The 10,801-nt window shown below is 46.1% G+C and overlaps 1 protein-coding gene across 1 annotated transcript; it reads right to left on the bottom strand.

The window, feature by feature from the left end:
- Positions 1-2,920: 2,920 nt before the first annotated feature.
- S100A10 (S100 calcium binding protein A10) lies at positions 2,921-8,493 on the bottom strand (the record flags this gene model as incomplete). Its single annotated transcript, XM_080693161.1, has 2 exons — positions 2,921-3,082; positions 8,362-8,493. The coding sequence occupies 2 exons, from the start codon at positions 8,491-8,493 to the stop codon at positions 2,921-2,923; spliced, it is 294 nt and encodes a 97-aa protein (XP_080549287.1).
- Between the last annotated feature and the right edge of the window lie 2,308 nt (positions 8,494-10,801).

The raw sequence follows: 10,801 nt of genomic DNA, 5'->3' as shown, positions 1-10,801 counted from the left end.
CTACACCCCCTACTTTATTTTTTGTTTGGAAACAGGGTCTTTAGAAGTTGCTGAGAGTATCTCTAAGTTTCTGAGAGTCTCCTCCTCCTCCTCCTCCTCTTTCTTCTTCGTTTTTGTGGGACTGGAGTTTAAATTTAGGGGCATTCTACCTCCGAGCTACACCCCCAGCCCTATTTTTTATTCTTTATTTTGAAGCAGGGTCTCACTGAGTTGCAGAGAGCCTCACTAAGTAGCTGAGGCTGTCCTCAAACCTGGTATCCTCCTGTCTCAGCCTCCCCAGTACTAGGATTACAGGGTGTGCACCACACCCGGCCATCAGACAGCTTTCTGAATGCCGGAGTCTGGAGTAATTTGTTGGGAACAACACATGGCTTCAGAATGTTTCCAAATCGACACACCCACTGTCAGGATGAGTTGGTATTTCCTTTCTCCGGCTTCTAAACCCTCCTCCTCTTGGGATTGTTAACTTTCCGTTGTCAAGTGAAAAGATTGAGAGTGTGAAAGTTTGCATGAGTTGGGGGTCTGAGCTCATAATCATGTCTCACTGTGTGACAGTTTTACATCTTCTGTGGATTGGCCACTAATTCCCGCCATAGCTAGTAAACACAGTTTCCCCAGGAGGCAGATGAACCCGGTGACTAAGTCTGGTCTAGAATCACTCTCACAGATGAGGTAGGGTCTGTCTTACATTATGGCCTGTGAAGCTATCACAGAGGTTGGTTTTTTAATTTTGGTACTGGAGATTGAACTCATTCCACCCCTGAGCCACACCCCCCAATTTATCCCTATTTTATTTTTTGTTTTGAAACATGGTCTTGCTAAATTACTGAGAGTCTTAAGTTGCTGAGGCTGGTCTCAAAACTGCGATCCTCCTGGCTCAGCCTCCCAAATATTGGGATTACAGCTAAATTGTTGAGGCTGGCCTTGAATCTGTGATCCTTCCGTATCAACCTCCCAAGTACTGGGATTACAGGTGTGTGGCGTCATGCCCAACTACTGAAGCTTTCAGAAGGCATAGAAAAGGACTGCAAGAAATAGTTTGCTATCAGGACTTCAGTGCTGGAATTTCATGTTGAACAAAAGAGCTACGCCTTGTATACAAGCTATGCCTCTCGTATTCCTGGTTTCTGGGGGTTGACTTCATAGATCCTAGTGTGATGCTCTCCCTCAGACGTCCGACTCTACCTCCCCCTCTTTGTTTACTCATGGGCTTATCTTTACCCTGGAGTTTGCCGAAACTTTGCTATAAAAAATGGGTCGAACCTGGCATGGTGGTGCATCTCTGTGATCCCAGTACGTGAGAGGCTGAGACAAGAGGATCACAGGTTCGCGGCCAGCCTCAGCAACTTGGTGAGGTCGCTCTGCAACTTAGCAAGATCCCGCTTCAAAATAAAAAATAAAACAGGACTGCAGTGTAGCTTGGAGGTAGAATGCTATGGGCTCAAGGCGGGCGCGGTGGCGCACACTCGTCATCCCAGTATTTGGGAGGCTGAGACAGGAGGACTGCGCAGGTTCGAAGCCAGCCTCAGCAGCTTAGTGAGACCTGACCCTGTTTCCATATAAAATATAAAACAGGTCTGGAGGTGTAGTCTGGAAGCAGAAGGCCTTTGGGTTCCATCCCCAGTACCACCGAGAGAGAGAGAGAGAGAGAGAGAGAGAGAGAGAGAGAGAGAGAGAAAGAAAGGGAAAGAGAGGGAAAATGGGTTGGACATCTCAGCATCCAAAATATTGGCTGGAAAAGCAGTAATTTAACTGGGCAAGACTGTGCTCAGTCATTATGGAATTACACTATAACCCTTCAAATGTTTTGTTTGTTTTGGTACTGGGGTTTGAACTCAGGGGTATTCTACCTCTGAGATACACCTCCAGTCCTTAGGATTTTTTTTTTAATTTTATTTTTATTATTTATTTATTTTTTGTGGGTCTGGGGATGGAACCCAGGGACATTCTACCTCTGAGCTATACCCTCTACCCTATTTTTTTTTTTTTTTTTTTTTTTTTTTTTTTGGTGGTACTGGGGTGGAACCCAGAGGCTTTCTACCTCTGGGCTATACTCCCAGACCTTTTTTATATTTTATTTGGAAACAGGATCTCACTAAGTTGCTGAAAGCCTCACTAAGTAGCTGAGGTTGGCTTCTAAACCATGTGATCCTCCTGTCTCAGCCTCCTAAGCGCGGGAATTACAAGCGTGCGCCACCACGCCCGGCTAGAACCCTATTTTTTATTCTTTATTTTGAAACAGGGTCTCACTGAGTTGCAGAGGGCCTCACTAAGTAGCTGAGGCTGGCCGCGAACTGCGATCCTCCCGTCTCAGCCTCCTGAATGCTGGGATTACAAGCGTTGGCCACCACGCCCGGCTTGGATTTTTTTTTATTTTGAAACAGAGTCTCACTAGGTTGCTGAGAGTCTTACTAAGTTGCTGAGGCTGGCCATGAACCTGTGATCTTCTTGTCTCAGCCTCCCAAGTACGTGCACCACCACGCCTGCTACCCTCAAGTTTACCCTCCCGTTACAAGGGCGGAGCGATTCCAGAAGGGAGCACAAGTGTGGATGGAAACGCTCTCCCACGCGGCTGGCTCTGAGGGGGAGCTCTGCTGCGCACGGGCACACAGTTTCTTCACGAACCAAAGAAGCGTTGCAGAAAGAGTAACAAACACGCCATCCCAAGTTCAGAACTAAAATAAAAAAAGGCCTTTATTTACTAAAGGCAAGGAGATGCAAACAATATAAAAACCAAAAGCTTATGTGGCGTTTAACTTCTCTCTCTGCGGGTCGAAGGGGAGCTGGGTGTTATTAGTACATTTTCTAAGGGTCCTGAGCCGCTGGCGGCATCTTTGCACAGGGGCGGCTGTGGGGCCGGTTCTCCCAGGCGACCCTTTGGGTGGATCTCATCGGGGTGGGCATGGGCGCTGGATCCCTCCTACTTCTTCCCCTTCTGCTTCATGTGCACTACGAAGTAGTCGTTGCAGGCGATGGTGAGGCCAGCGATGAGCGAGAAGAAGCTCTGGAAGCCCACTCTGCCGTCACGGCACTGGTCCAGGTCCTTCATTATCTTATCCACAGCCAGCGGGTCCTTCTGATTCTGGGGAAAGCAAAGAGGAAAGAAAAGACGCAAGAAACACCTGTCAGTGATCGCAAGGAGGCGCTTACCCGGTTCACACCACCAATACCGGGCTCCCGATAACCCAATTATTTGAGGACTTGTGTGAGGTCACGCTGATCTTGTAGGTCAGTGACTTTCTATTTAGATTTTAAGAACCATCCAACACTATATAATAATAATAATAATAATAATAATAATAATAATAATAATAATAAATTATATAATAATATTACACTATTATAATATTATTATTATTTGTGATGCTGGGGATGAAACCCAGGGACATTCTACCTCCAAGCTATACCCTCAGTCTAATTATTTATTTATTTATTTTGGTGGTACTGGAGGTAGAACCCAGGGGCTTTTCTACCTCCGGGCTATAGTCCCAGCCCTATTTTATATTTTATTTGGAAACAGGGTCTCACTAAGTAGCTTAGAGCCTCACTAAGTAGCTGAGGCTGGCTTCGAACCTGTGTGATCCTCCTGTCTCAGCCTCCTAAGCACTGAGATTACAAGTGTGCGCTACTACGCCCAGCTTATTCTTTTATTTTTCAAACAGGTTCTTACTAAGTTGCGAGGGCCGCACTAAGGAGCTGAGGCTGGCTGCGAACCTGCGATCCTCCTGTCTCAGCCTCTCAAGTACTGGGATCTCAAGCGTGCACCACCATGCTTGGCTTTTTTTTTTCTTTTCTTCTTTTCTTCTTTTCATTTTGAAACAGGGTCTCACTAAGTTGCAGAGGGCCTCACTAAGTAGTTGAAGCTGTCTGCGAACTGTGATCCTCCTGTACTCAGCCTCTGGAATGTTGAGATTACAGTGCGCCACCGTGCCCGGCTCCCCCTTCCCTTCTTGAAGTCGGTAAGTTTGCGCCATCCTGCACTTTTTTCTGGCTGCTGCACATGGGATCAGCTTTGAAAGGAATGTGTGAGATGGAATCAGACTCCCAGGTGCCCGGTAGGAATGTGTGAGGCGGTGCCAGGCAGCCAGGCCCCCACAGGGCCGTGGCTCTCGCCCTGATCCCACAGTGCCTGGAGGCTCACTCCTTTCACAGCGTGGCTGGCTGGAAACACTAAAGGGAGGTTTCTCTTTTAGGGTAAGTGCATCCGTCAGAGAAATAAGGCCTGTCTGAGGCTATTCAGAGGCTCGGATCAAGTATTTATAAATTCTAGCAGGAGGCAGGGGCCCGGTGTTCCAAGTGTGCTGGATATTTATAGACTGCACTCAGAAATCACTTAAGGATGGGCATCATTTCCTATTCCAGGACGCCTACCCTAAGCAATCAGCTGAGGCTGAGGCTGAAACCTCCTGCGTGCAGCTAGGTCACCCGCCCCAGCTTCCTGGCTGTGGTCAGAGGGAGGGAAAGTTGATCCATGACACAGGGATCTACTTTAGGACCAAATGCTCCGCTAACACAGGGAGCATGGGTGTGTCTGGAATTATGATCCCGTTCTGGAATAAATCACCCTGGCGTGCTCAGCGTTCCCCACTACACACTTCCTTCATGATTGTCGCCCCAGAGCCTTCAGGGAGAAAGGGCCCGAGAGTTACGTGTTTAGTACTGAGAATACCTTTGCCCCTGTGATGGGCTGGTGTATACTGAGCACACTTTGTTCTTGCCTTTTATTTATTAAAATTTTTTTTTTCTGTACTCAGGATTGAACCCAGGGTTCATTTTACCTCCGAGCTGTACTCCCAGACTATTTTCTGTTTTATTTGGAAACGGTCTCACTAAGTTGCTGAGAGCCTCACTTAAGTAGCTGCCTTCAAACTTGTGCGATCCTCCTGTCTCAGTCTCCCAAGTACTGGGATTACAAGTGTGCGCCACCACGCCTGGCTACAGTTTTTTTAAATTATAGATTTAGGATACTTTTAGAAAGATTGTAAATAGATGTTTTTACTTTTTTCATATTTTTTGTGCTACAATGGAACCAAGGGGCATTCTACCTCTGAGCTACACTCCCAGCCCTATTTTTTATTATTTATTTTGAAACAGGGTCTCACTGAGTTGCAAAGGACCTCTCTAAGTAGCTGAGGCTGTCCGCAAACCACAATCCTCTTGTCTCAGTCTCCCAAATGCTGGGATTACAAGCATGTGCCACCACGCTTGGCTCTGTCTCTATTTTAATTTTTAAATTACTTAATTTTTTGTTGTTGCTTGGTGGAACAGGGGATTGAACTCAGGGCCATTCTACCTCCAAGCCACATCCCCAACCCTTTTTTTTTTTTTTTTTTTTAAAGTTTTTTGTTTGGAAATACAGTCTTGCTAGGTTGCTGAAGGTCTTGCTAAATTGCTGAAGTTATCCTCGAACCTGTGATCCTCTTGTCTCAGCCTCTCAAGTACTGGGATTACAGGCATGCGACACTGTACCTGGCTGTCCTTGCATTTTATGCTTGTCTAGATGGATTATAGAAAATGAAAGGGACCTGGGTGTGGTGGCACATGCTTGTAACCCCAATACTTGGGAGGCTGAGATAGGAGGTTCTGGGTTCATGGACAGCCTCAGCTACTTAGTGAGGCCCTCCGCAACTCAGTGAGACCCTGTTCCAAAAGAATAAAAAATAGGGCTGGGGGTGTAGCTCGGAGGTAGAATGCCCCTGCGTTCCATCCCCAGTACCACAATAAAAAAGAAAAGAAAATAGAAAATAGAGCTGGGGGTGTAACGAGGTAGAGTGCCCCTGGTTCAATCTCTAGCACAACAACAAAAACAAAAAAAACAAAAAAAAAAAAAAAAAGAAAAAAAAGAAAAGAAAAGAAAAAGAAGAAAATGAAAGTGACTGCAGATAATTATGCCTCGCCCTTTCATTTTACCCTGGGGGGAACTTGGTCCCAGAGAGCCCTGGCAGCCTGGCCTTTGTCAGCTAGTCCAGCGCCAACTCTTCTAACCCTTGGGCTGGGGCTAGCTCACACAGCTCTACAATGGCAGAATGACTGTATATTCCAGCTCATTCTGGGACAGCACTGTGTGACTGCAGCTCTCAGACAGAGGGTAAGGCTGTTTATTTATGTGACATTGATGACAGGTAAAAAAAAAAAAAAAAAGAATTTATTGGAAGGCTGAGACAGGAGGATCACAGTTTGCTGCCAGCCTCAGCTACTTAGTGAGGCCCTTTGCAACTCAGTGAGACCCTGTTTCAAAATAAAGAATAAAAAATAGGGCTGGGGGTATAGCTTGGAGATAGAATGCCCCTGGATTCTATCCCTAATACCTCAAAAAAAAAAAAAAAAAAGTTTTTGGCAAGGCCCTCTGATGACTGATGCAGGAGTCAGGACTTGACTAATGTGCTATTTCCCGGGCAGATGACAAGCGGCAGGACCAGCCTGTGGCCATCACTTTCTGTCACCCTTTAGGGCCAGAGCATTATACAGTGCCCAACGCAGGCCATCCTTCCGAGCAGCTACAGTCATAGCAAAGGACAGGCTGGCCGTCGTTTCGGTCTCCTCTTGTGTTCAGCAATGTCTTGCCTTGGCTGGACATTAAATGCAATGGGCATCTCTTGGGGGCTTAGAAGCGTGAAGGGTAACGGCTTCCTGTCCCAAGTATCTGGGCTGAGGGCAGAGATCTCTTCTGGTCCTCAGGGTATCGTGCAGTCTATCAAAAAGGTGAGCTACAAACTCAACCGGGCTCCTGTGTTCTGTAGCATTTTTAGAGTGAAAAGTAGTGATTCATTCATTCCTTCCTTCCTTCCTTCCTTCCTTTCTTTTTCTTTCTTTCTTTCTTTTGTAGTACTGAGGATGGAACCCAGGGCCATTATACCTCCCAGCCCTATTTTTTTTTTTATTCTTTATTTTGAAACAGGGCCTCACTGAATTCCAAAGGGCCTCACTAAGTAGCTGAGGCAGTCTGTAAACTCCGATCCTCCTGTCTCAGCCTCCTATATGCTGGGATTACAAGTGTGCGCCACCACACCTGGCTTTTATTCTTGATTTTGTTATTTATTTTGAGGGTCTGAGGATGGAACCCAGGGGCATTTGAACTCTGAGCTATATCCCCTGCCCTATTTTTTCTAATTCTTTATTTTGAAACAGGGTCTAAGCTGGGAGTGGTGGTGCATGCTTGTAATCCTCGCGCTTGGGAGGCTGAAACAGGAGGATTGCACGGGTCCAAAGCCAGCCTCAGCTACTTAGTGAGGCTCTCAGCAACTTAGTGAGACCCTGTTTCCAAATAAAATATAAAAAAGGTCTGGGAGTATAGCCCGGAGGTAGAAAGCCTCTGGGTTCTACCTCCAGTACCACAAAAAAAAAAAAAAAAAAAAAAAAGAAAAGAAACAGGGTCTCACTGAGTTGCAGAGGGCCTCACTAAGTAGCTGAGGATGGCCGTGAACCACGATTCTCCTGTTTCAGCCTCCCAAATGCTGGGATTACAAGCGTGCGCCACCACGCCCAGCTTATTCTCGATTTTGAAATAGGGCCTCACTGGGGATGGAACCCAGGGCCATTCTACCTCCAAGCTACACCCCCAGCCCAATTTTTTATTCTTTACTTTAAAACAGGGTCTCACTAAGTTGAGGAGGGCCTCACTAAGTAGCTGAGGCTGTCCACAAACTATGATCCTCCTGTCTCAGCCTCCTAAGTACTGGGATTACACATGTGGGCCACCAGGCCCAGCAGTGATTTCTGGAGCAACGCTTGGTTCCTGTTCAACAGATGACTGACAGCTTCTCTATGGATTAGAGTTGGGGAGAAAAGAAAAAGCCCTTTGTCTGAGGAGAGTCAAGAAGGAAGGTTTGGGCTGAGATTGTAGCTCAGCAGTACAGCGCCCACTCTATTGGGTTAAACACAGAGGCCCTGGGTTCAGTCCCCAGCAAAAGGGAAAAAAAGGGGGGAGTGTTGGGATGGGAAGATTTAAGTTGTTCAAAGCAGAACATTAGCCAGGCAATTCAAGGTCTGCCTAAGTAGCTGAGGGTCTTGCTGAGTTGCTGAGGCTGGCCGTGAACCTGCAATCCTCCTGTCTCAGTCTCAGATGTACTGGGATTACAGGAATGAGGCACCATGCCTAGTATACAATAAAATACAATACAATAAAATAAATACAATAAATAAATAAATAAATACAATACAATAAAAGATGTGTAGTCCTAATTTACCTAAAGTTCCTAAGCTTCTTGATGGCAAGGACTGTGGCCCTTCTTAATTCGGTTTCCCCCACTATATTTGACCCGCCATAAAGTGCTGAATACTGTCAACACATGGACAAATGACCGGCTTTTGGGGGCAACCTCTATGGGGCTTTGGGTTCTCTCCGAGCCTTCTGACACTTACTTCTAAAAATCCCGGGAACTCCTTTTCCATGAGCACCCTCAGGTCCTCCTTGGTCAGGTAGCCTTTGTCCCCCGCAAACTTGTGGAAAGTGAACATCATGGTTTCCATGGCGTGCTCCATTTGAGACGGCATTTTGGGGAGATTTGTGGAAACCTGTCAAAGGATGTAAAGGAACAGGGTTTATGTGAAGGTTTAAGCCAGATGTACGGCCAGTCTTCTGAGGATTTCTTTTCCTTCCTTCCTCTTTCTTTCTTTCTTTCTTTCTTTCTTTCTTTCTTTCTTTCTTTCTTTCTTTGTAATGGGATTGAATCCAGAGGCATCCTATCCTATCTCTGAGCTATACCCTGAGTCCTATCTATCTATCTATCTATCTATCTATCTATCCATCCATCCATCATCATCTATCTCCATCATCTATCTGTACTGGAGATTGAACCCAGGAACATTCTATCCCTAAGCTGCACCCTCAACCCCCCCCCCCCTTTTGGTGGTGGTACTGGGAATGGAACCCAGAAGCATTCTATCTCTGAGCTACACCCCCAGCCCTATTTTTTATTTTGAAACAGGGTCTCACTGAGTTGCAAAGTGCCTCCCTAAGTAGCTGAGGCTGTCCTCGAACTGCAATCCTCCTGTTTCAGCCTCCCAAAGGCTGGAATTACAAGTATGCACCACCACGCCTGGCTCCCTCAGCCATTTTTACGTTTCATTTTGAAACAGGGTCAGGCTGATTTGCTAAGGGTGACCCTGAACCTGCCATCCTCCCGTTTCAGCCTCCCAAGTACTGGGATGACAAGCATGCACTACCATGCCCGGTAGAATCTAAACTTTAATCATTTGGAAGAGCACGATCAGCGTCCTTCCTTTTAACTGGCAAGGACATTCCTTCTCCTTCTCCTGATGCTGGCAAATGGGATCTGGCTGATACCAACTGCCGGAACCAGCCGGCAGAAGTACGGGTTCTGAAGAGAGGAGTGAGGATGAAAGAATTCAACTCTTAAGAATTTGATTCCAAGAATTTTTAAATTCTAATGTATGTGTGTGTGTGGGGGGGGCACCAGCCTACACCTGAGTCGATATCTCTACTGGCTGACCCCTGCTCCTGGGTCAATATTTCCTACTGGTCGACCCCTGCTCCTGGGGAAATATTTCTACTGGCCGACCCCTGCTCCTGGGTCGATATCCTCTATTGGGCCAACAATGGGTTTATTTCTCTTGAGGTTATTTATACAGTTACAGGTCAATCAATATCCTCATGCTATCACCACCAGAATACAATAAAAGACCAATCCAAAGCACATACATTACAGGCAGGTCAATCAATACCCTTGTGCCATCACCACCTGATCTTGTCTCAGACCTTTTACTTTGCATCTTCCATGACCCCAAATTTTGTTAACTCTGGGCGAAGGACAGTCAGCTGAGTCAGAAATATTCTTTTAGAGAAAACCTTAATGGCTCCCCACAACCAACAACCCACATGGTCAGAGTCAAGCCTGATTAAAATGAAAACTTGGCCGGGCGTGGTGGCGTACATATTTTGGGCAGCACTAGACAGAAGAACTGCTCTCATTCTCTGGTGTAGCAGGAAAGCAAGAGCTACTCATCGTAATGAATTTATTTTTTATTTTTATTTTTTGCAGTACTAGGGATGGAACCCAGGGGCATTGTATCTCTGAGCTACACTCCCCAGACCTATTTTTTTTTTATTCTTTAATTTGAAACAGGGTCTCACTGAGTTGCAGAGGGCCTCACTAGTGTCTGCGAACTGCGATCCTCCAGTCTCAGCCTCCTGAATGCTGGGATTACAAGAGTGTGCCTCCATGCCTGGCTTTTTAAAGTCTTTTTAAAATTTGATTTTTTTTTTTTTTTTTTTTTTTTTTTTTGCGGGTCTGGGGATGGAACCCAGGGGCATTTGACCACCGAGCTACACCTCCTGCCCTATTTTTTATTCTTTATTTTGAAACAGGGTCTCACTGAGTTGCAGAGGGCCTCACTAAGTAGCTGAGGCTGTTTGCAAACCCCGATCCTCCAGTCTCAGCCTCACAAATGCTGGGATTACAAGCGTGCGCCACCATGCCCAGCTTAAAAATTTTTTGAAACAGGGTCTCACTGAGTTGTAGAGGGCACTGCTAAGTAGCTGAGGCTGTCCACAAACAGCGATCCTCCCGTCTCAGCCTCCTGAATGCTGGGATTACAAGCGTGCGCCACCACGCCCAGCTATGATGAGTTTATAATAGAGGAAGAAAAATAAGTCAGATTATTTATTGTATTCAGGTATAATTTGGTAGGGGGAGTCCCGCTCAGTGGCATATGCTTATAAACTCAGTACTTGAGAGGCAAAGACAGAATTGTAAATTCAAGGCCAGAAGGCAAAAGTTAGTGAGATCCTGTCTCAAAACAAAAGGGCTAAAGGTATAGCTCAGTGGTAAAATGCCCTTAG

This window comes from Muscardinus avellanarius (genome assembly GCF_963383645.1).
Source record: "Muscardinus avellanarius genome assembly, chromosome: 3".
Taxonomy (NCBI): domain Eukaryota; kingdom Metazoa; phylum Chordata; class Mammalia; order Rodentia; family Gliridae; genus Muscardinus; species Muscardinus avellanarius.
The sequence above is the reverse complement of the archived record's forward strand: the minus strand, read 5'-3'. Positions and strand labels throughout refer to the sequence as shown.